Below are 26475 nucleotides of genomic sequence, written 5' to 3'. Positions count from 1 at the left end.
AATGGTGAGTGGATGTTTGGAAAGTCGAAGGAAGTCAGAGTGACATAGTTGTGTTGTGTTCATGGTGTAAGGTAAGGTTCGTGGCTGAGTGAACATGCTTGGTGTTGCAAGTGCCATGTTGTGATGGTCTAGGGGTTGCCATGATGTGGTTTAGTTATGGTTTTTGTAAAATTAAAAAAGAGAGAGGAGGAAAAATAATAGAGCAAGACAATTTGTATGGTGGGAGATACAAGAGTTTATTTTCATTCTACATATTTCAATGTTTTTGCAATGACTTGTATTTTGTAAAAATATAAAGTTACAAGCAAAAAGTATGATCATATATAGTTGACTTAGTTTAATCATTCCAAAAATCATAGATTATTTCTGACTTTCACCTACTACAATATGACTAAATACATTGCATATCATAATACAAATCAACATATTTAACATCTAAAATATCAAGAGAAGTCTCAAATTTAACACTCTTCTATCAAAATTTTCTCGAGTATTCCAAGACTTAATTTAAGCATTTCAAATTGACCCTTTAAAAGTTTTTTGGTCATGATGTCTATAATTTGTTCCTTAACATTGCAATGCTCCAAGCTAATTCATTTTGAGTTCTCTACTTCTCTAATGACATCACCTTGATTTGCTTAGTTCTTCCATGTTAGACAAGATTTTTTGTGATAGAAAGAGCACGCTTATTGTCCACCCATATGACAGTAGCTTCATCTTAAATTTGCCTCACATATAATAAAATCATTCTCATCCAAACAACTTGATTTGTAACTGTTGCAACTGAAATATACTTACTTTAGTTGAGGATTGGGCCATAACATCTTTTTTTATTTATATATATATATATATATATATATATATATATATATATATTCCATGAGAAAACAACACTACCAAATGGGAAAGCATAGTTGGAGGTGCTCTTAGATTCATCTACACTTCTTGCCCAATCACTATTTGCATATCTTTGAAGCTCTCCACTTTCATTTTTTAAGAAATACAACCAAATGAATTGTACTCCTTATATACCTCAAAACCCTTTTTGCTACACTAAAGTGAACTTCACTAGGATACTGCATAAATATGGAAAGCAAACTTGTAGCAAACATTATGCCTGGTTTGGTTGATAAAAGATACAAGAAACTTTCAATTATACTTTTATAAAGAAAAACATATGCTTTCTTATCACCATCATTCTTTGATAATTTTTCACTTACAGTGGAGTAGCAACAAGCTTGCATTTCTCCATGAGAAACTTCTTTAAAATCATGTTTTCTTTGTGAAATAAATATTATTCTCTCATTTTGCTAAAAGATCTCTATTCCAATAAAGTATTACATTTCACCCCACATTAGTCATTTCGAATTATTTCTTTTGGTCATTCTTAAATTGGTTTTAGAAATTTGATTAATTTTGTATAACTAATAAATCATCAATATGCAAAGACACCACGAGTTGCATTTTATTGTTTGACTTCTTCACATATAAGGTGGTTTCATTTTCATTTCTTTCAAAACTTTTTTTCAGAATATAACTATTGATTATGTTGTATACGGCTTAGAGCTTCATAAAACTTGAAGACTTTATCTACATTTCTTGGAACCTAAAAACCTTCATGTTAATCAACATATATGTCAACATCAAAAAATTCATTTAGAAAAGTTGATTTTACATCAAAATGATAAAAATTTCATGTTCAAAAAATCAATAATCTAATTGTTTCATGCTTTGCAACAAGTGTAAAAGTATATGAAAAATCAACATCATGTTGTTAAGAATAACCCTTTTAACACCAATCTGAACTTAAGTTTGTTCACATAACCATCATGATTGAGTTTAGTCCTATAAATTCATTTATCACCAATCACCTTTTTATTACTTGGTTTGTCAACAATTTTTCAAATTTTTTATTTTTGTCTATCATCTTCACGTCCTCTTTTATGACAAATCTCCAACTTTCAAATTCAACCACTTCATCATACCTTGTAAGCCCAATGCAACAACATTACATCTTGCACAAATATCTTCCAAGGTTCTAGTGCCTTATTGGAAATTCAGTGTCATCATAATTCTTTTCATCATCTTTAGAGTTCTACTCTTGCAAATTGTATTCTTCAAACAACTCTTTATTTTGAGACTTCTACTTGACATTTCTCCCAATTCCATATTGAAAACTCATAAAATTTTATATTACTTATTAAGAATAATTATAAAAATGAAGGTTTATCATAATTTTGTACTACTATCATAATTCTCCTCACCTTTCAAGGATTACTACAATAGTTTATCATATTTCTATAAATCAAAATGAGAGTTTACCATTTTTTCTTAACATTTAACATTATGAATGTTTGAAAAAAGAAAGTTGTTTAATATTTATTATAAATTTGTTTAATATTACTTATTAGGATTAATTATAGAAAAAATAAATTATAAAAAAAGTTTACATTTAAGAGGAAATTTTTAATAAAATATGAGGAAATTTCTTACATTCACCTTTTATTATTATAAATATAAAGATTTTAAGAATTGAATTATTGATTTTTTTTATTATAAAATGTATCATCTACAATAAACAATAAGATCATTACATCACATAAGTTTTTTAATTAAATATTTAGAATAAATTGTACTTTTGGTCCTATATAATATTAAATTCATAATTTTATTATTCTATTTTTAATTTCATAATTTTAATCTCTTAATTTTATAAAATTTATAATTTGGTCATCTTATCAAATATTCATCCATCATTAAAATTATAACACTAGTCATGATCAAACATTAAGTAAATGATACAATTATTAATATTTAATAATATTTAAACTAAATTATTTCTTTAGTTCTCATTTTTATCTCATTTTATTATTTTTATGAGATAAAAATGAGAATTATAAGTTATATTTAACTAAATATTATTAAACTTTGAGTGTCAAGTCATTTACTTATTATCATATCATGATCAATATTATAATTTTAATGATTAATGAATAAAATTTGATAAAGAAATCAAAATAATAAATTTTATAAAAATAGAGAATTAAAATTATAAAATTAAAATAAATAGACAAAAATATAAATTTAATATTATTAAAGAATAAAAAAAAATAATTGAACTAGATATTTAATCCGATCACATATTTTTGTATTCAAATTCAGTGCAAATAATGTATTTGACTTTTTTTTATACTTTCCTTTTTAGATAATGTAACTAAAAGTAATATCTATAACTCCGTTTTAGTATTTATTTTTCAAAAATAATTATACCCTTATTTTATTTTATTTTATTTTTTCTCATTAATTTATATAAATATTTGTTTTAAAATATTATATATTTTTAAAAAATACTAATTTATTATTATTCTTTTTTACGGAGAAATGAAATCCATTTTTCCAAGTGGTTAGTTTTCATAACTCAGAAATTAGTTAGAGAAACTTACTTTTAACCTTTATAAAACCGGTGCGCGCTCTTCCCTGCTTCCTTCTTTCGATCATGTCTATCTCTTAGAGCTTTTCACTCTCTTCACAATCCTCTCTCCGTCTTTCTTGAGTTCACTCTTCTCTCGGTGTTGCCTTTCACGAATTTCGTTTCGGTTGCGTTGGAATTGCAGAGATCCGCGCAACCGGAAACCACCACCGGAATAGTCCCCGCCACCGTCTGCCACCGCCAGGTCCGTTTTCCCTCTCTCTCCCTCGTCTTTGTATCATAATTTACTGGACGAACGAAATTCCTCGTTGGAAATGAAATTCCTCAAGTGCTTACTTGCTACAAATGTCCGCTACCGCGATTTCGGTCGCAACTTCAAATTTTTGTAGCTTCGACCGCAAATTTGGTCGCATCAGTTTCATTTGTGAATAATCTTCCGCAATTTTAAGGCGTGTGATGAAACCGTAACCGTAATTTAAAACCTCGCTACTCGCTATCGCCGTGTTGTTAGTGTGATAACTCTCACTCACTCACTTGCTCGAGTTTTTCCCCCAATTTTTGAACTGCTAATATTTCACGTGTAGGAAGTTCAGTTTGGTTGGAAGTACTTTTGCTTTGCTTGGATTTCGATTTATGTGCTCTGTGTAAGGCTTCTTCCAGAAATAAAACACTACCTAATAATGATGCAATTTGCGCGACAGGGATGGAATGGAACTGTTCGAGTTGGCCTTTATTGATATGATGTTGGAACAGAGAATGTTTGAGTAACCGTTGGTTTAGTATTCACATTTTGAGATTTGAGAATCATAGTGATTGAGCATAGTGCTGTTTTTGTGCTTGGGTTTTTCGGTATAGGCACGGGGATTATTATGAATTTATTATGAGGTTAAACTTTGAAGGATTCCGATTAGCGTGTGAGGGAAAGTGAAGTTGTTTGTTGTATACTGATCAAAACTAGTTAATTAGTTATTATATTCTAATTGTTTTATCTTAGATTGATTCTGGTGTCAGTTAAATAAATAAATAAAAATCCTTCAAGAATTTGATAGTAGCTGGTCTTAGTCAAATAAATGTACACTTCCCATTCTTGAATATGTGCTTCTCTCAACTTTTTGGTTTGCCTGCTGGAGCCAACCATAGCCAAGAAAGAAATATCAGTGAACCGTAGCAAACTGGGAACAAGAATTCAGACACCTACAAAGTTACATAACAATTGCAAATTTTATAAGACTCTCAAAAAAATAACAACATCATGGACTTTAGTAGCTGAAACTGAAACCATACTTTTTAAGCTCAAAGAGGAATACTTTAGTTATAAATAAGCAAAACACCATTGAAAAGAAATAACACAAATGAGAAGAGAGATTTTCGAATTCTAAGGCATTGATTTAAAATTCAAAATTGGCATTTTGGTTATTAGGAATTGTAGACAGAACCTAAATAGGGTTATTGGGAGTTAGAAAATTGTTAAAGCTAGCCTTTGATTTGTTTAAATCATTCAATTCTAGTGCCTTTTCGTTGAATTAGTCCTATTACTGTGATGTATAAATGCTAGGAAACAGCTCTTGTATATGTTAGGGCTAGTGAATCTATGAAATAGTTTGTTTGCCTAAAAGAATAGGAAAAAATTGAAGATGAAAACTGGGTCCGATGAATGTCAAGTGTTACTTTTCTTCTGATGGTCTAATCTATTACTGTTGGATATCATGTATTTGGCACTTGTGCCATTGTGAATGTTTCTGATGTAAAGTCTCAAGACTAACCTGGGTTGGCTCGTGTTGTGGTCAACTAAGATAAAGGTGATAACTGTTGTTACAATTCTGTTATTCAAGGTAGCTTTTGTTTACAACATGTCTCATGAAGAGTGACCCGTGGTTTCTGGATTGATGCACCAGTTACCATAGCATTTTCAATTTGTCATTAATAAAGTTTGGGTTTGAATCATTGTATGCTTGGGCTATGCTTGGTTGGAACTAAATTGGGCTGGTGAAAAATGATTGTCTATTAAGGCATAAGAAAGCATATGGCACCTTCCTTCTTCCTTTAGTTGTATTAATGAAGTGATCATGCTGTATGCAATGCTCTGCAGTGTTGGAACTCAAATGTTTTTGATATAAGTAAAATAGTTTCCATTAGTTTAACAAAATATCTGATTAAGATAGAATAGCTTCTGCCAACTGAATCACGGGTGCGGTAAAATAATTTCATTATTTTAATTATTTAAATTTTAATTACTAATTTATGTATTTGGAAAATTTAAATACCTCTCCCCCCCTAAACGATAAACCCCAACTGAATTGAACTTTTTTCCCAATTCGCTAGAATATTTCAACTACCTCTTATTTCACTTGAGTTTTGTAATCGTTTACAGTGCCTCCGTCTCACTGACTCTGCAGATTTGTGTCAACCACAATGGTATACTGCAATCACTGTGCTAAAATTGTTGTCGGTGAGCGACTAGATGACGGTTACTTGTGAGTATCTTTAGTGCTTCCACAGTATTTCGTGGAATGACACTTTTTCTTTTGTTGTTTTATTTTAATTTCTTTTGCATTATTTATGCAATTGAATATGGAACTGTTTATTATATTTAAATTATGGTTCTAGGAATGTGTTGAGGAAACCTATGATGTTATTTGATGTTTATTTTATTTTGATTTTCAGATGTTGTGGAAGCTGTGGGAGGGTGTTGGAAGATTACTTTTTTGCTGAGGAGCCTACATTTGTTAAGAATGCAGCAGGGCAGGTAATGAAAGCTTGACAGGCTCAGGTGGTGTTTTGGTCATAGGACTTTAAGATTGAAACCTATTGGATTTTTTAATTAACGTCATGTTATGGGGAGAATGAGGCTTGAGCTACTTTTATTAAGGACAGACGAGGATTTGGATTACTTCAGGTTTAAGTTTGATTGTGGGTATGGTTTGAAAGAAAGGAATAATAAGTGGATCCTGCCATGGGGTCCCATATTTGAGACCCGCATGTTATCTTCTTTTCTCTTCATAATATCAATATGACACTTGTCTCTTAAGGAAAAGTAGAGTGTCCAAATCCTCCTAAGGTCATATATACTTTTCTAAAACATGCAAAATATATTGTTGAGGCACATCATTTGCTTCTTCTATCAATGGATAACATTATAAAAGACATTAATAGGTCTGGTGTTTGAACTGAAGTTTCTTGGATATTGGTGACTTATGAAGAAGACAAGTTTAATTGTTTTCCCCATGGGCATTTGTTTTGCTTTTCATTCTACACTTTTGTTTTTACATATTTTGTATCTCATATGGTTTCTTTGTGTCTTATAGAGTAAATTATCTGGAAATTATGTACGAACAGTTCAAAGTGAGTTCTCTGATTCACGTCAAAGGACTTTAGATAGAGGTATGTCTTTCTTAGTCTCTTGACTGAATTCACACTCGGGATGTAATTGAAATGCTGGTTTCCAAAATTTTTTTTTGTTTAATATTAATTGATTTTCTCATTTGGCATAGAATATCTCATCTCATATTTGAGAATTATTGAACTTGTTACTGTGTTAGTCATAAATCTGTCAAGTTCTGTGATGGAGACCAGAGATAACTATACAATTAAAAGGGAAAACACAGCTCAGTATTAGTAATGGAAATAAGGTGTATTATTTCTGAAATGGAATGATTACAGAGGAAAAAATTATTCCTACTGCCCAGAGCTAAGCTCCTTCAGAGAACAAATACTCTCTACCCATAACTAATTCAATGATTCTCCGATATACCTTTCTCTACTCAGCACCTATATAACAGAATTCCCCTACATGGTTTATCCTCATCTTTCATAGTCCCTGCCACATGGACATTCCCACTTCGCCCTTTCCTATTCCTTCTAGAATAAACCTGATACACACTGGGCTTGGTTAGCTGCTGTAATAACAGTCCATTTGGACCCCACTTCACATATGGGGTCCTATCATTGTGCTATTTTCTTTTGGTCATTTGTCATTCATTACAAAGTTGTGGTTCAATAATAAATTTTAATGTTTAAATATTTATCATATATTTTTTTGTATAGCTAAGATGTATAAATCCTTGTCCGGGTCGGTCCATTTTAGAAAAAATGTGATATCTCTTGTTGCGACTCTATGTTTAAGATGGTGGTCAAACCCTAGTACTTGATTAAGAGAACACAAGTGCTAACAATTATTGGTTTTTAAATATTTATCCTAAGATAGGGAAAATGTAGTATTGTTAATGATGCTTACAACAGCCAATGCAATCAATTGATAGTGCGCAGGAGGAGGCTGACCCTACCTTTACGAGGAAGGAATGTTTAGAAGAGAAATCTGGGTTGTTTTCAATACAATGATTAGTTTGATTACAGTAAATAATTTCATACATGTATTTATTTATATTCTCGTGCCAATTTTCTTTGAATTCACAGCATATGATGAAATAAAATATTTAAGTTATGGCCTTGGAGTGAATGATGAAAGTATGACTGACCAAGCTTTGACCTTTTATAAAGTACGTCATGATTTTGAACTTAACTCATTTTAAACTTGCTTTGTATTTATGGATGAGGGATTTACTTACCCCAAAAGGACGTTTTGGTAAACTTATTTCACTTAATAACTCATGTTTTACATCAAATTTCAACAATCCAACCGTTGAATTAAAAGTTCTTAATATATAGATCAAGTTTACAAATTTTTAAAAAAATTAAAAATTATATGATACTCCGTTATATAAATTCAAATCAATGTATACAATATTATTATTATCCGTCAATTGGAATTAATGAAAGAAGTATTAAATAGTTTTTAATTTTTTAAAATTTTTTAGACTTGATCTATTCATCGAGAACTTTTAATTTAATGGTTGAATCGTTGAAATTTGATCTAGAATATGAATTATTAAGTGAAATAAGTCTACCAAGACTTATTCTTGGAGTAAATAGTTTTCTCCTCGTTTTTATTTATACCTTTGTTCAAAATTATTTTCTTTGAACTTAACTAGTTCTTGAATTTGACTATTGAAGATAGCACTTGAGCGAAATTTCACCCGTGGACGAAAATCAGAGCAAGTACAGGCTGCTTGTCTCTATATTGCATTCCGGTATGAGTTCTCTTTGGCATGGGTTTTGCATGATTCTTCATACAATTATCATTTTATTGTTCCCGTGAGTAACCATGTGTTAAGGATGTTTGTTAGTAAATAGAAATAGGTTTATGAGTAGTAGTTGACAGTGAATAATGCTGAGTATGACTGTGGGAAGAGCAATGAGTTCAATATAATGTGCATTTCCACCTTTGATTTATCATTATGAGTCTGGTCAACTGGTCATATTTATTTATATTCTTTGCAGTATTTTATTTTTTATTCTGAAATTATATTTTTTCTTGCAGGCACAACAATAAGCCATACCTTCTTATTGATTTTTCAAATTATTTAAGGACAGATGTGTGAGTATGCTTTTCTTTTGATACTAGAGTCTGACACTGGTTATATTTCCCCCATAGTGTTGTTAATTTTATTTCAATGTATCCCTGTTTTATTGTGTTTCTGAATGGTGCTATGTTCCTGTTCATGAATTTTTGTGCAGTTATGTGCTAGGAGCAGTTTTCTTGCAGCTTTGTCAAGTGTTAAGGCTTGGAGAGCACCCAATTGTTCAAAAGCCTGTTGATCCTAGTCTTTTTATTCATAGATATACCATGAGTGAGTGTCTGTTTTTCATCTCAGTTTGTGTAAGCAGATAACTAAAATGATTGGTGTATAGGATAATCTCATTGTATTGCAGGATATGTATAGATTATTTGCTGTAGACTCGTATGAATTTTTTACTCTTAAAAAATAATATAGCCATTTTTATATTATATTATATTAAAGCCACAGATGTTGTGTTGTGCGCACCCCATGATTTAGAACTCACTGTCAAGGATCGTTCACTCCTAATGTGCAAACTAAAGGGGAAAAAGGGAGAATATATTAAATTTCTTGGAACTTGTTAGTGTTTCATGAATTATCAAAAGAAAGGGACTTTTATTGCCTTTTAATCTCTTATCCCTATTTTATAGACTTTTTTTGTGGTAAATTTAGAGAGGGAGGGAGAGAGAACAAATTGTTAGAGATCTCACAATGATTAGTGATATGACTAATACAAAGTATATATGTAGAAGACAATTTTTACCTTATAAGAAAGTTTTGTAAGATTGAGTTAAGTTCAAACTCACTTTCTTAAGATGGTATTAGAAAAATAGGAGATCAATGACTAAGACAGTGTATGTAAGGGGGAAATAGAATTGTAACTGAATAGTCTTTAAATAGGGAAGGGGAAGGAGTTGGTGGTTAGGAAGTTATTCATAATTTGTTAGGAGATGAGACTCTGAGAGGTCTCTCAAATACTTCATTGTGTTTCTCTAGTTGTATTGATCAGCAGAATTACTCGATAATATTCAGAGGCTCATGCCTAAATTCTTTTCAATATGTTCAATCTTAAATTTTTCTATCATACTAGTTGAAACCTATTCTATCAAGTGTTGTTGGGCTTTTTAGGCCACCTATGGACTATTATTAGACCATCCTTAGATGTCTAGTCTTGTAAACTTCATATTCGAGATGTTCAATTCTCAAAGTGAGGAGTATCTGTTGGAGATCCTACATCATCTAATAAATCAAGTGATATGACCGATATAAAATATACAAGTGAGGGACAAATTTCATCTTACTTGTTGATTTAGTAAGATTGAGTTTGGTTAAAATCCATGTTCTAAGACAAATCATTTGAGAGAATTTAGACAACGAAAACTTTTTTTTTTTCATGTAGAATGTAGTACATAGGTTTTGCATATCATGGATTATATAGACTGTTAGTAGACTTAGTGGAGATATTCCCTATGATTATAACAAGTGATGCAACTTTTTAGACATAAATAAATAGCCATCAAGTTTAAATGCATTTTAGCATATGGTACATGAACCCCACAGCCCACACACAGTTTAATGCTTTCCCTCCGGCTAAAGCTTATTAAGCTTTAAGCTTGTTATCAAAATAAACACTCCCGCTCATATTCTTCTAGAGTTTCACTTGCAAGTCTTTCTTCTAGTTCCTTTCCAATGTCGTAACCTTCAAAGATTTCCCCTGGACCTTTGATACTTCAATGAATAAATTGAGAATATAGAAGGGAATTGTAAAGAGATTTATGTTTATTTGAAAATGAATCTAAATTATTGGAATTTGAGTTGAGAGAATTTCCCTCCTCCCTCCTATTTTATATGTTTTTTTTAATAAAAGAATAAATAATTAAGATGAATGTAACTTGTATGTATTTAGCATGAAAAGATATTCATCTGTTTTTTGCTCGTGAATTTCAAACCTGGTTTGGTTTAAGAAATTTTTTTATTTAAAATTTCTATCCCACGGTTTTTCTTTGAGCAAAGAGAAATAATTAGATTGATGTCATGTCATGTAGATTTGTTGAAGCATGGGAGTAAGGCTGTCTCTGATACTGCGTTGACCATTGTTGCAAGCATGAAACGTGACTGGATGCAGGTATCTAAAATGTTATTCTGGCATTGGTCTGTTATTTTTTCAGTTCTGACAAAAGAAAGTATTAATTTGGGATGTGTAGTTTGAACTCTTTTTATTACGAAATATTGCTTTGCTAATGTTAGAAAACAGACAGGGAGGAAACCTAGTGGATTATGCGGTGCAGCATTATACATATCTGCTCTTGCACATGGTTTTAAGTGCTCTAAGCCGGATATTGTAAGTTATGATAAACTTTTCTACCTTGTGATTGATTTTATTATTATGTCATATGTTGCTAGTAGGGTATTTCCATATCCTATGTAGATCCTCATAAATGTTGAAGATAATCATTACTGCATTGTCATTATTTACTCTTTTTTTTTTTTTCTTTCTTTCTGCCATCACAATTACTCACTCTAATGCTGTACTAACTGTCATTAGTTTTTTCTAGTCTCATGTAATTAATAGAATTAGTGAACTAGAGTTTTAGGATTAAAGCGACCTGTTTCACTTTAATACTGACACTTACTGTCATTAGTTTTCTCAGTCACAATTGCTTGTTCAGCTACTGGAGGTTTCATGAAATCCTACTCAAATCCCAAGTTAGCCTCCAAATATTAGGATTCAACAGTGCCTCCTTTTTTTTTTTTTTGAAATGGGCCTTTGTGATAGAGTAATTGATTACTTTGATGGGTAATCAATTACCTCTCGCAGGTTTTAAAAAATGCAGCTGTTTGGAGCAATCGATTACATTCCCCTATAATCATTATAAATCGATTTTTCAGCTGAGTATTCAGTTACACCCAATGTTATAAAAACTGAACCGATCATCAAAATGGTTTAAGTAATTGATTTGATGATTTAATAGTCAAATTGAAGGATTACTTATTAAACCGGTAAAACTGGTTTATATTAAAAAATTAAAAAATAATATAATTAACATAATTTAAGATAAAACAATAGAAATAAAATTGTCTATGTATAATATATTATATATTTGTAACACATAACATATAAGAAGTCTTTATCTTAGTGGTAATTGGGCTTTATTTTAGGCAGGAGGGATTTGGTTCGAATCTCCCCTAGTAACAAAATGGTTGTTTTAAATTTTTTATTATTTGTAACACAATTGCATATGTATAATACTTCTGTATATTAAAATGTGTTATAGTTGTATAGTTTAATGGTAGGGGTTTACTATCTAAAAGTGGAGGAACGGAGTTCAACTCCTCCCTCGTAAAAAGTTGTTGATTTACATTTTTCCGGTTCAACTACATTTTCTATCAACCAATCGTTTTTGCAAAACACTGATTACATACATTTGTCAATTTAATTAATAACATTAATTTTGTCACAAATTTACATTTTCTTTACAAAATTACCCTCAATATTAATGACACATTCTTATTCTTTTTTTTTTTAAATATTTAATTCTTTTAATCTTTCTCATCATTAATATATTTATTGTCTCGATTTTTATTGGCCATGACTATGAATGTGAAGGGACAATGTAAGATTTTGAAAAAAAATTCCATATAAGGCAAAGTTAGACTCTCAGAGTCCAAAACATTAATGTATCCTACCTGCTATTTATTAATCATAGATAAAAAGACTCATAATTAAGAGTATTTTTGTACTTGGAGATTACTTGCCCAAATCAGTCATTATAAAAAGATATAGTGAAATTTCAAATAGATTTTCACAAATATAAACCATGAAAACTCTTAAGTGGGGAATTCATACCAATGCAATTATTGATTAAAGAAGATTAAGCACAAATACCCTATAATAAGAACCCGGGGCACTCAAAGTAATAAAAAATGATATAAACCAATTGCAACTTGTTAGATCTCGTGACAAGCGTAATATAGTCAACTTGTAATAGTAATAATTAAAGTCATCAAGTATTAGGTCGATTAATTGATTTTCAATTAGAAAAGAAAAAAAATTAATTATACAATATATTTACAAAAGTTCATTGTTGGATTCATTAAACTAATAGTTAAAATTTATAAAACTTAGGATAAGTAACAAATTATGAGACACTGACACTGACATAGACATTTTGACACGATTAAACTCTAAAACGTAAGACATGGGGACACAACATATATATCATTAAAAATTACTAATTTTATTAACATTTGGTAATTAAGAGGCATATTTGTCATTGATAAAAAAATCTACAATACTAAAACTTTGTAGTTTTACATAAAAATATTAACTAATAACTGCTGAGATCTATAATAAAGAGTTCCAAAAAAATACTTTTAAAAGGAAAATAGTAAATTTATTTATTACGATTCTATTTCTAATTTTATAAAGATTGGTAAAAGAAAAAGGTAACCCAATCTATAACTGTGTCTAGCCATTTAAAGGTGTGTTCTAGCTGTGTAGAAGTCGAAAAAAAAAAAAGACAGTGCAAAATTGTGTTTAACACATGTCCATGGTGTGACAGTGACGGAGGAGTGTCGGACACCCCGACACCTCTGTTGCTAGGTGTGTTGGTCACAAACAAGCAAATGAGTATAGGAGAAATTCATATATGATATGCTTGGGGTTGATTTCACTTCTTATACATCTTAGTAACCTTTAAACTATATATATATATATATATATATCACTTTTCACTATTTTGATTAGGATTAAATTCGTTCAATGCCAATTTCTTGACAAAGAAATTCTAAGATTTTTTTTGTTGAATACCAATTTCTTGCATATTCAAGAGAGAAACTTATATTAAGAAAATTCCTTTTTAAACTAAGGATCTAAGCTATATTTTTAGCAACTTGGATTAGTAGTCGGTTGATTTCAAGTCCAAATGTAGAAAATATTTTCAAATCAAATTTCAAATCTGCAATTAATTTACAAATGATCAAAACATAAATGCTTTAAGAATGGAAATGAAATCACAATATAATGAAATCATAACATATATAAAAATCAATAGTCACATTTAAGTAAAATAAGTTATGTCCAACGAAAATATTAGCTACTCATTTCTATGAGTCAACTAACAAAAAAAAAATAAAGAAAAGAAGAAGACCTAGTGCTGATTATCGTCATTTTGTTCCCGAACCATTGAAATCACCACCAAAATTTTTAACTTGGATGGTTTTTGAGGTTAGAGAGAGAGAGTGACGAGTTAGGTGTGTAAATCTAGAGAGAGTTTTCTTGAGTCATCATTTTCCCCTTTAAATATGTTCTAATTTGGAAGAGGGGTTTATTTGTTGTCACAAATTGCATTAAGTCATTTCAAAATGATTTAAGCCCTTTTTAGTGCTTCACCATGAAGAAAGTAAAATGACTTAAGCCCTAAAGAAAGTGGCCTAATTATAGGCTCTTGCACGTCAGTGACATGGTCAACTCACAACTCTTAGTAGGAATGAGATTAAGTCAAACTTTTAAACATAAGTTTATGACTTGAGCTATTTAATAAAAAGGATATGTCTTAGACTTTTCAAAAATTCTATTTATTTAAAAAGGCTGAGTTTAGACTTATAAAAAGTTTGTTAAGCCTGATAGCCCAATTTATTAACAATATAATTAAATAAATAAATTTGTATTACAAAAATCCAAATTATCAATATTTTTTACATTTATATTACACTTAAACGTTTTATATTCTTTGTTCATACGAAATCAAGATATCGAAAATAAAAACTCTAGTAGCTACATCTTTGCTTGTTTTTATTCTTTATCTCTATGATTGATTATTTAGAATACTTTGTGGTTGATTATCTTCTTCATTATAGCCTGTGCATGAGTTGTCCTTTAATTGGTCTTTTATTATTTTTTTTATTTTAAACTCTAAATTTTTATAATAATAAAGTAAACTATTTTTTATCATGTAAATTAGACAAAAACTTGTACGTGTATTTAAAAATATAATTTGACTTATTTAAAATTTAAAATTTATTGGTTTATTTAACGTTATTAATGTAAAATAGTTTTTAAATAAACTAATTGTAAGATAGGTTTTTAAATAGACTAATAGATCATGTTAAGATTTAAAAGGTTAGACTAGAACAATAAAAAATACTTATAATAAATAATAAATTAAACTTAGATTTTATTTTTATAGAATAGACCTGACTTATATATTCAAAATTTGACATATTCTATTCCCATCCTTAACTCTCAGCTATTCCTATGGTGAATTATTTCACCCATGGTTCTAGAGTTTCCTAAGCATTAGTTTCTAGATTTATCTAATTATTACATTTTGGATCAGTATTCTAGAATATTTTACATGTAATGTATTCTAGAAATTTACATCAACGACTAATGGTAACAATTCAATGATCAAGCTATCAAGATAGGTTTACATATCCTTGTTTTCCAACTTTACGAAATAAGATTGAAAACCACATTATAGAGGTGATGAACTCATTGGGATAAACTTTCTTAGCTTTTTTCTAGACATCATGGAAGGTGTTAGGTATTGCAGTTGGAGTCTGGGCGCAATAGAAAGCCAAAAAAAAACCTACACAAAAGAGGCATCAATTTGCTTCTATTGACTTGGTTCTTGCTTGGAATATCCTTTGCTTGTTTGGTAATGTGGTCTTCATTGCCTTGGCCGTGAAATAACAACTGGACAGTAGCAGCCCAGGTGCTTTAGTTGACCATCTCAGTCAATGTTTCACACGAGATCAATGAAATGCTGGTAAAAGTCATTGCAACACCAGAATTGATAAGTGAACTGTCGCACGTCATGAGAATGAAGTTGAAAAAGTGCTAGAGAGGGCCACTTGAGTGAGGGAAGGTGGAAGAGTGGTTGTTGGAATGGGCATGTCTAAAAAGGGCTCATGCAGTGAAAGAGAAACCAAAGATGTTGGGGGGGTACATGTGAAAACTGGTTGGGGGGGTCTTCTGGCGTGGTGGTTGCCAGAAGATGTTGGATCAAGTTTTAGAGGCACACAGGAGAAAAGTGGCACGATGTCAGGGAAAAGGAGGTGCACAATGGCCGGGTACTATTCATATGAGAATGAGGACCAACTAAGGCAAAGGGGATATAAAAACCTCAACTATTGATAACAAATAGGAACATTAGGGTCGGCCAAATGGTGGGAGTTAAGGTAATACGGTCTTAGATTCGAACTCTGATAATGTTATTATAATTTTGGTGTATAAAAAGATATAGGCTAAATTGTATTTTTTGTTTTTTTATTAATTGATTCACAATTTTAATCCCTTTATTTTAAAATAGATATAGTTGGTATTGTTTTTCAATCAAGTTTTACGTTGGTGTTATAGAATTGCATTTAATGTAGGTCTCATTAATATTCATTTATGCATTCAACTAAGGTAAAACTCCATCTTTGATTTGAAAACTGTATTTAAGGAATTGTACTTAAATTTTATCCTTTTAAAATATATAATTTTAGTTGATTGTAATTGAACCAAACTTTCATATTTTTAAAATTAGAGAAATTAAATATCTTTATTTTAAAATACAAACAAAAATTACATATTGATGAAAATAAAAAGACTAATAATACAACTTACAACCCCCATATATATATATATATATATATATATATATATATATTTTGAATACGGAGGAGGCTTACTTATAATCATTTTGTAGTACAATAAAATCAATCATAAATATATAAATCAATTTTCTAAATTGTGGTAATTGCATCATGATTTCTAGTAACAACTATTTACGTATTTAATGTTTTAAATATTTTATCTCACATTATTATTATTATTTATAATCTATAACATATATAAAGACGATAACTTGATTTGATATACATATTTTTTTAGATAATTTTATTCTTAAATTTTTAAATAATAAAAAATAATATTAAAAATTAATTATCTTTATAAACACAAAATTCGAACTTGAGATCTTATAGTTTGAAGATCAAGTGCAACCAGTGACGGATCCAGAAATTTTAGATAGTGGAGACAATATTTATTCATATATTTATAATATTAAAAATTTTACATATAACTTTTTAAAAGTATAAATATATATTATAATTTACAAGTTTTTATATCTACAATTACAATGATAAAAATAAATTAGGCCATACTATGTTATATTATAATTTAATAGATTTGAATCCAACTTTCTTTTAAAATACATGTACTAAATATGACATATTTATCTGTCATAATTTTTTTTTAAATGTTTGGTTAGAACTACAATCTTAAAGACCACTTTATAATAATTTAATATTAATAAAAACATAAAAATAAATATGTTAAATTTTATAAAATCAAGTTTAATTTATTTATGATATAAACATGTTTTTAATATGTGATATAAATTTTTAGATGATAATTTATTTTAAAACATATTTTATAATAAAAATTATAAATAGAACATAAATCTTTCAATCTTTCTTATTTTGATTTTTTTAAATCAACGTATACAATCTTACAATTTTTATAATTTTTTTTTTTATCAACATATACAATAAACATAAAGCACAAAAGGTAAACATGTATGCTACAAATTTTATTTTATCATATATGAGAACTAATCCTATTCGAAAGTTTGACAAATATTAAATAAATAAACAGTTTCTCCGAATTTATATTTTATACATAAGATGATTTAAATATATATATATATATATATATATTATTAGAATATAACTTTCATTTTTAAAATATATTATTTTTTGGAATAAAAAAAATTATGTGTGTAAAATGGTAGTGGGGGCAAGTGCCCCCACTTAATTGTATGTAAATCCGTCCCTGAGTGCAACATAGTTAATCTAACAAACATGATAATTTTTAAACATTTTTATTAAATAAAATATAGAGGTAAGAAGTGTCTCAATCTTACTAATCTATAATAAAAGAAATATTCTTGTTTATCACTTAACTACTGTATCACTAGACATTCTCTCATTTTCTATTCAACCTCCTCTCTCTCTCCCTCCGCTATTTTATGTCTTATTCCCTATAACAATTGTGTACACATTTCTTTACTCTAGTTACTATTAATATTATTGTACATTCCCTCATTTTTTATTCAACCTCCTTCTCCCCCTCCCTCTTCTATTTGTCATTTTGTGTCATTTCCCAAAAACTAAACGTGGACTGACAAACACGACAATGCCTATCTTTGCACCAATGGCGATTTATGCTTGTCTATCATATGTTCATGGTATAATTGTAAGTGGGATACAAATTTCCTTTGGGGTTTTAATATTGCATTGTCATTCTGTTTCCATTTAAGCAATTCTGTTCCTGAAGAGAGAGAAGAGAATGGTTATATTAACAGTAATATATGGCATGATCTTCTTCATAAACTAGTTACACAATTCTTCACATACTTGTTTCTTCACTCGATGATTGATCTAAATTTCAAGGATGCTAGTTGAGCCTTATTATGTTTTATTTTTTATTTTTATTTTTTATATCAGGCGTCCCTTGATTTTCTCATTTGCAATGCAGCTTAGAATCGTCCATGTATGTGAAGCAACATTGACCAAACGATTGGTAGAATTTGAGTGTACAAAGTCTTCTAGCTTGACAGTATGTTTCTACCTCCTTTCAATGGCATGATGTATTTGATATGTGGATTATCATATATCTACACTTCGAAATGAACTTTTAAGTCAGCTTAGAATCGTCCATGTATGTGAAGCAACATTGACCAAACGATTGGTAGAATTTGAGTGTACAAAGTCTTCTAGCTTGACAGTATGTTTCTACCTCCTTTCAATGGCATGATGTATTTGATATGTGGATTATCATATATCTACACTACGAAATGAACTTTTAAGTCCCCTGTGTTTTAGACTTTTAGTTAAACTAACTTAGATTTGACAGTAAGTGGAAAATTTTCATCAATCTTTATGGTTACAGATTGAGGAGTTGGATACGATGGCAAAAGAGCATGAAAAAAATCCAATGGTAATGCCAGCAGGTGAATTAAAAGATTGTATTTCAAAAGATCTTCTGTGTGAGCACAGGGATAGTGGGGTGCCCCATTTTGCACTTGGATTATGTGAAGCATGCTATAAGGATGTGAGTACTTTTTTTCTTGTCAAGATGCTTAGCTTTTTTAGCCACACTGCTTTTTGGCATTCACTATTGAGCTGATTGATACACTCACAGTTTGATAAGCTCTCTGGTGGACTTGGTGGTGGTTTGGATCCCCCTGCGTTCCAGCGTGCTGAGAGGGAAAGAGTGAAAGAAACACTTCCCAAGGAGAGTGTCGATGAAACATCTATTGTAAGTATTCCATGACTAAGTCTTGTGTGTGGTAGTTTGCATTTTCTTTTACAAGTATCCATGTTAACTTTTCCTTTTTCCAATTTTAACTTTGTGCAATAAAAGATTTGGAATATTCACTAGGGGTCTTGTAAACAGCGAAGAAAAATTATTTGTATTGACTTTATAGTTAAATTTCTACATAAAATTAATATAATTTGAAAATTCTAACAAACAATTCAAGGACTAAGTAGGGGCTATAAAATATCCACTTTTTTTTTTTCTAGAAAACCTCTTTAATTCCATTAAAATTTGCATTTCATCATGGAGGAGAAAAGAGAATCTATGTCCACAAATTCTAGAGACAAACAAACATACTGGTGCCAAATATCATACCAGAATTCCATGCCCGTACTTTCTCTTTTGACGGAACTAATCAGATATTCCACTTTTAACTGAATGCATCCAGTAAAAGAGTACCAGTCTGTCATATGACTTAGAAATGAGCCATTTGATGTAATAAGAGATGCTCATATTATGTGCACATGTTCACACAGTGTAGTCGCTCCCAGATAATGTAACCCCTCATTAGCAAGAATAGTCCTGAAAGAGCCGCATTTACAAAGTTGTGGCCAAGAAGCTTTAACTTTCATATATCACTTATCCTATTTGAAACCATTCTGTCTCAATCCAATGATGCCATATAAATGGCCATCTGAAATTAATTCCAATTTCCAGACAATGGCATCTGTTCCCGAATCCCGTACATGATGCTGATAAACTTTAAAAGACGCATAAACTAACACCACTTCCAAATCTTAATTTTTTGTGGTTCCTTTGGTTAGTTGGGGAATTCATCAAATGATCAGTTTAAAAGCCACAAAGAGGATTTGCCTGCCTATGTGCCAGAAAGTATTGGTTGGTGCTCTTATTTCTTTCACTCTTGCTAGTGTGCGAGATTTCCTGTTTAGAGATTTCATTCTTAAATTGCTCAAAAATGGTTTCAGGGGCAAATGTTGAGCGTGAGGGCACCAAAGATGGTAAATATGATGATTCACATAGAGAAGATGAATCAGAAACTTTCTCTGATATAGATGATGAAGATGTTGATGTGTACCTTCATGATGAGGAGGGGAAGCATATCAAGAAGATACTATGGGAAACAGCGAACCGAGAGTATCTTGAGGTACAGAAAATCTTATCTACTAGTTTCTATTTTTAATAGTTCTAGATAACGTTGTCTGTTAGTTTTTTTGGCTTTCTGTCATGATTTAAAGTTCATATTCAGAAGTGGGTGCTTGTTGCTTGTACTTTTGTATCTCTCAGGTTTGCTGTTAAATATTAGGCTTATTTGGGAGGTTAATCTGCACTCGATCTCACTCAAGCTTGTCTTTTCTTTCAGGAGCAGGCAGCTAAGGAAGCAGCTGCAGCAGCAAGTAAGAAAGCTTTTGAGGCAAATTTTGAAAACTGTTCAGAGGATTTACTAGCGGCAAGAGAGCTTGCTGCATCTGTTAATGAAGCCGTGGCAAAATCCAGAAAGGTACTTTCTGAATAATTTTTGGAAGGTTCTTCATGTGAAATTATACCATATGTAACTTAAGGTAAAAATTTAATGAAATCCACTATTAGATTTTCATCTCTAATTACATAAATCATGTCAACAAGTGTAACGTCTATTTGATTTTTATATTTTCTTTATCAGTACATCATTTAATTAAACATAAAATATGGCTTCCGTAATGTATAAAACTATTGCCTACTAGATTTTGGTTTATCCATAACTAATTTATTTGAAATTTGATATGCATGAACAATGTTTTTCTCACTATTCAATGGTTAAATTGATGAAGATCATATATAAGTTACTCTATTGTCCAAGTGTTTCAATTCTGTATACTGGTAATGGTGGACCCATGCCAATATAAAAAATTCATGACTACTGCTAGAATGCCGCTCATGTTTTACTAGCATTGGGTTTAATTTTGAATGAATTGCTATGAAATAAAAATATGGGACTGCATGGTCAGTGCAAGTAGAAAGAGGTCATTACAACTGAAAAATCCGTTTTTCTAAGCTTTAATCCAGTGAAGTAGGGACACTGCTTTGGTGGTACATTAGAAAAGACATTGCATATTTATTTTACAGCTAAAACTTTCTCCAGAGAGTCCCATAGTCTAGAAGGTTTAATATAGGAAGGGAAAAGCAAAGAAGTTACCCACTGCCACACATGGCAGCTGAGGGAGCAGCGTTGCTGACTGTCCTGTTAAGGAGGTCCACGGTTTATATGCTCAGAGAGTAGGCCAGGTCATGCATGGTTTGTATAGAGGTTAGGAGGGCTGCTCTTGGGAGAGAGTCTCTGTGAGGAACTGCAAGCTCTGGAATTGTTTGTTATGTTGAGCCTTAAGCTCTTTTCTGGATTAATAAAACTGAAACATTAATTCTCGCTAACAAATTATCCAAATTGGGAGGATGTTGCCTGGTAGAATGCAAACCAAAGATAATTTGTGGAGAAGAAATCTACTCACCAGATCTAGCTTAGCTTGCCCACTTTGCAATGAGTTCGACGAGAACTTGGTGCACCTTTTATTTACTTACAGGGCTTCTTATTCTATTTGGATGTATACATATCGATGGGAAGGTGTTTTGACAGCCTTACCATTTATGTCCCTCTACTCATTTTTGGCAACATTGTGCTAGGAGGAAAGGCAAAGTCATGAGGCGTGTTGGGTGAACAATATGGGTAGCTATTGTGTGGTTCATTTGGAAGCATAGGAATGAAGTTATTTTCAAAAATAAAACCCTTGACATGATCTCTTTGCTGGATAATATCAATTTTGTCTCTTGGAGTTAGCTTAAAGCTAAGGAAAAGGAGTTTAACTGTAGTTTTTTTATTGGGAATCCAATCTGTTTCTGTGCATCGCTAGTCTTAGAATCTCACCAAAGATCCCTTTTATCTCTGCGGTGGATTAGTCTTCTAGTCTCAGACTCGACTACTTATTCGTCAGGTTGCTGTGTTTTTGTAGGGGTGGGTTATCACCCAATGGTTGGGCTTTGTGTTTGCATGTGTTTTGTGGTGTTGGTTTACGGGTTCTTTTCTAGGATTTGTATCTTGGCATATGCATGTTCTTTGTATATCCTAAGATGCTCATGCCTAAGATTCCATGATATCCTGATGCTTTATACCCTTTTCATGTACTTCCTTTAGCACTTCCTGTGCTCCTTATATATAAATATATCATATCTTTTGCCAACCAAAAAAAAGGGGTGTACTTTAGTAAAGTGGATCCAATAGTTTATGAATGTATTTATTTTTTATGTACATAATAATATTAATGCTGGATAAACTACTGCCAAGACTTGAAAGCTTATAATTATATTGGTTTGTTAAATACACTATTGCAGGAAACAAGACAGAGACGCGCCCATGAGGCAAAAAATTTAGGGCCAGCTCAATCTGCTGCTGAGGCTTTTGGCCAAATGTCTAATAAAAAAAGGGTATTTATTCAACATAAAACGAGCATTTTCTTTAAATATTGTTGTAGTTCGACATCATTGTATATTTGTAACATGTTATGTATGTATTGCTTGGTTGTATATCGCTATATGCTTAGGATGGACCATGAAATTCAATATCTTTATGTGCTAGAATTTGTCGTTTTCAGGTTTGATATATAGTTATAAACCATTTTTTGGTTTGTACCTAATAGCATAAGATTTTGGAAGTTACTCCTCAAAATGGTATATCAAAGTGCTTATGGCCAAGAGGTCATGTGTTTCAGGATAACTGCGTCAACCAAATTGATCTGGTTTTAAAAAATCTGATCCATATTTTAAAAAAATCAAATTGATCCACTTTTATAAAATGGATTGGTATGGTTGGGTTTGGATTTTTATAAAATCCAATCCATGAACACTCCTATTATCTTTTCTTCTTATTAGTCTGTCTTCTGATTTTCTTATGGTGTGTTTGGATGAGAAATTTTACAAATTCAAAGAATTTTAAATTCTTGGTATTTGAATTACTTTGATTTCAATTTCTATCATTCTTAAAATATTTTGTTTGGATAAGTCAATTCAAATTTTTTAAATTTAAAATTGTTGGGTTGTATATGATAATTTGATTCCACCATGGTAAATTTGATTTTAAAAATATATTTAATGTTGAGATTCTTAAATTAAATTTTATAAAAATCAATATTAGCTAATTTTTAAATATTTAATAATTTTAAAAATTAATGTTAGATAATATTTAATAATTTTAAAAATATTTTTGAATATTCAATAATTAAAAATATGAAGAGATAAGAGATAAGATAAAATATATAAGTGAAATAAGAAAAAGAAAATATGAGAAATTTCAAATTCTTACTTTTTTGGAAGAATTTGAAATTCTACTATTTCAAGGAATTTCACAAATACTTGAATTTCAAATTCCTTATAAATTCTTCATCCAAACAAAGTATTTCACCTCAAAGAATTTGAAATTCTTCAAATAATTGAATTACTCCATTTAAATTCCCCATCCAAACACACTATTACTTCTACTTCCCTATTGTGGATGCTACTTGAGGTTGCTAAAGCTTTGTTCCACTTTTTCCCGTGCCAAAGGGAAAATCTTTTGTTGGCTAGAGGAAATTTTGTGATGCTTATGCATAACTCTTCTTTGAATAAATTATGCTTGTGTATCAACATTGGTTGATACAAGTGGTGGTGATTTGTGTCCCTTAACCAAGATGTCCAAGGTTCAAATCATGGTCTTGAGTATGAAATAGACTATATTGGGAAGGGAATACCTACCTTGTGTGTGCTCATGGTTCCTGACAGAGAATAGTCATTACTTTTGCAGTGAATACTTCGTATTAATATCACAGTTATAAAAAAAAAAATGCTTGTGTGTATATATAAAATCTAAAAATCCTGTGGGATTCGTTTGTAAAAACCAAGGGATCAGGTCAATCCCGAAATTACTGGGTTATGATTGATAAAATTTTTAATTATTAGGAGAGTATTTGTTTCCTTTTGTTTTTTCAGCTATGATCTAATTATTAACTAAACTTTAGGAGTTTATTCTCTTCTAAATATATTTTCCATTAGCCCTTCTTCTGTTTATATTGCAATTGTTTATGGATGTAGGCTATAAGGTAGACCACTTGTCCAAGTAGTTTACCATATCATAGTTTCTATATGTTAGATTAATCTAAAATTTATATCGTCACAATGCTCCCTCTGCATGGTATCACTATCATCTCTTTTCCTCTTTGGTCACCACCACCATGCACCAGTGCAGAACTCCACTATTCAACACCGCTGGAGACAATTTCCGGCAGGCTACATTACATGGAATTGGAATTTCAATTCTAATGCTGCAACCAAACAAGATAATCAACATATCATGTCAAATTAATGTACCAAACAGCTTCTTAATGTATTATATATCATCAATTACGGCAACCTTCAATCTACTCATGGAAGAGGAAATATTTGTTCATTGAACTTCATTTCCTAATCATTGATCATTATTTGTCACTGGGCTGCAACGCTGTAAATTGTAATTTTTCTGCACATTTCTTCAATTTTTCTGAAATATGTCGTGTGATGAAATATAACAACCTTAGATGTAAAAGCTAAAAAGGAAAGATAGAAAAAGCAAGGTCTTTCTAAGCATTGAGTACTATGGGAGTACCCACAGTTGCTTTGACCTTGGATTCCCGTGATCATTGAGCATTCAGATTTAAGACTTCTTTATTGACATCTTTTGAGATACAGATGAGTTAACATCTGCAATTCTGTACGATTTTATTATGTGCGTGCAGCTTTATTGGTCAAATCCTCAAGAAATAAATGATTCATTTTAGTAATCTATAAGTTATCAACATAAGATCTTAAATTGTTTATATATTACTATGTACTAACACTAGTTTGTTTGTAGCACTTGCAGAGTCTCAAATCTAAAGTCAACTTTGATATCCTGGGTGAATTTCTATTTAATGAAATGGTAATTCTCTCTATAACTGTTTCACTTTTTAACGCATGTAATATTGATACACTTTACGCACGCATTTTTATTACAAATAAAAAAAAATGTACATTTTGCTACTAGGAGGATATGAACCTAGTCCCTCCTAGCTACTATAGAGCCAAATTTCCACAAGGCTAAGGGTTTTTAATTGTTATGTTTAACAAATATATTTTACAATTTAATTTCTATTTTTTATCTTAAATTATGTTAATTGGTTTTTATAATATTTTAAGAAGTTTTGATATGGCCTATGAAATTTTCAATTTGTGTTGTATATTTTCTGTCATTTGCAAATTGTCATTATTTGAATATAATTCTTAAAGATACTTAATGCATATTTGGTCGAGGGCTTATATGTTTGCTAAAAAAGTTCCTTTCTTCGCTTCTATTAAGTTGGTACCGAAACTTGATTTGATTATGTGTTTCAGTAGCTACGGTGGTGAACATGTTTATGACATTCTAAGTTGCTATATCTATCAGATAATTTAGCCTTATCTGAATGACATTTCATTCTTGATTTTCTGAATAGTTTGACTCTGATTAATCTAAACATGTTTAAAAGAGAAATTTAGAAATATGTCGTCTGACAATTAACCTATTTTATTCTTCAAATCACAATGTTGGACTCTCTTAAATTTAAAAATGTTTTCACAAAACAGGAAGATGGCGTTGATCCCAAGAAACAGAAGAAAGTGCGATTTGATCCGCCCCCAGATAATCAAGTTGAGGACAAAAATGAGGATGGGATGGGATCAGTGGATGATTTTGAAGATGAAGGTGATATGTATAAAAATGCCTCCTCTACTGAAAATATGTATGAGAAATACTTCTCTGAGGATAGTAGTTTCGGCTATAATGATGATGATTACTCAAAAGTAGCTTAGAATGTGGAATTCTCAGGTAGGTTTTACCAGCATCTCTCTGTTTAACACAAAATTGGGGTTAGCTTATGTGTAACTTATTTAAAGTCTGCTTATTTGTGTAAAAGTAACAAATGATCATTTATTCTAGGTTTGTGTAAAAGTTATTGCTATGAATATAATTCATCGTAGGCCATATCTAAACTTCTTGAGGTTTATATAAAATATTAGTTAAACCCATGCAAGGAAACTCATGTTGCAGTGGTTAGATGCACTTAGCATGGGACTTGCAAGGTCTAGTGTTCGATACTATGAAGGTATGATTTTTCTATTTTGTTGAATTCTTGGTATTTGGCGAATCACAGAAACCCATACAATATAGACTAAATTTGACATTTTTTTTAGATTCAAAAGAAAGTTTTTGATATACCAAAAGAGTTTGCGAGCACATGATTGATTCACGATTTTATGATCTAACCGGT

General features: G+C 30.6%; 1 protein-coding gene across 7 annotated transcripts; it reads left to right on the top strand.

Annotated features, from left to right (window-relative positions):
• Positions 1–3453: 3453 nt before the first annotated feature.
• LOC109801832 (transcription factor IIIB 60 kDa subunit) lies at positions 3454–26175 on the top strand. 7 transcript variants are annotated; one of them, XM_083072191.1, is made up of 20 exons: positions 3456–3674; positions 4132–5229; positions 5827–5904; positions 6095–6176; positions 6736–6811; positions 7844–7926; positions 8441–8517; positions 8808–8864; positions 9005–9117; positions 10872–10951; positions 11081–11167; positions 18521–18601; positions 18767–18928; positions 19019–19135; positions 19960–20032; positions 20122–20300; positions 20517–20654; positions 22517–22609; positions 25044–25109; positions 25793–26175. In XM_083072191.1, exons 3-20 carry the CDS (start codon positions 5843–5845, stop codon positions 26015–26017), a joined length of 1851 nt encoding a protein of 616 aa, XP_082928317.1. In that variant the 5' UTR covers positions 3456–3674; positions 4132–5229; positions 5827–5842; the 3' UTR covers positions 26018–26175. The 7 variants fall into 7 exon arrangements, with proteins under 7 accessions (XP_082928318.1, XP_082928320.1, XP_082928317.1 ...); XM_083072192.1 differs by lacking the exon at positions 4132–5229 and having other exon boundaries at positions 3454–3674; positions 25053–25109; XM_083072189.1 differs by lacking the exon at positions 4132–5229.
• The last annotated feature ends 300 nt before the right edge of the window (positions 26176–26475 follow it).

The sequence above is a fragment of the Cajanus cajan genome, chromosome 4 (genome assembly GCF_000230855.2).
Source record: "Cajanus cajan strain Asha chromosome 4, NIPB_CcT2T_4, whole genome shotgun sequence".
NCBI classification, from domain to species: Eukaryota; Viridiplantae; Streptophyta; class Magnoliopsida; order Fabales; family Fabaceae; genus Cajanus; species Cajanus cajan.
Note: the sequence above shows the minus strand (reverse complement) of the source record. Positions and strands in the feature narration are given on the sequence as shown.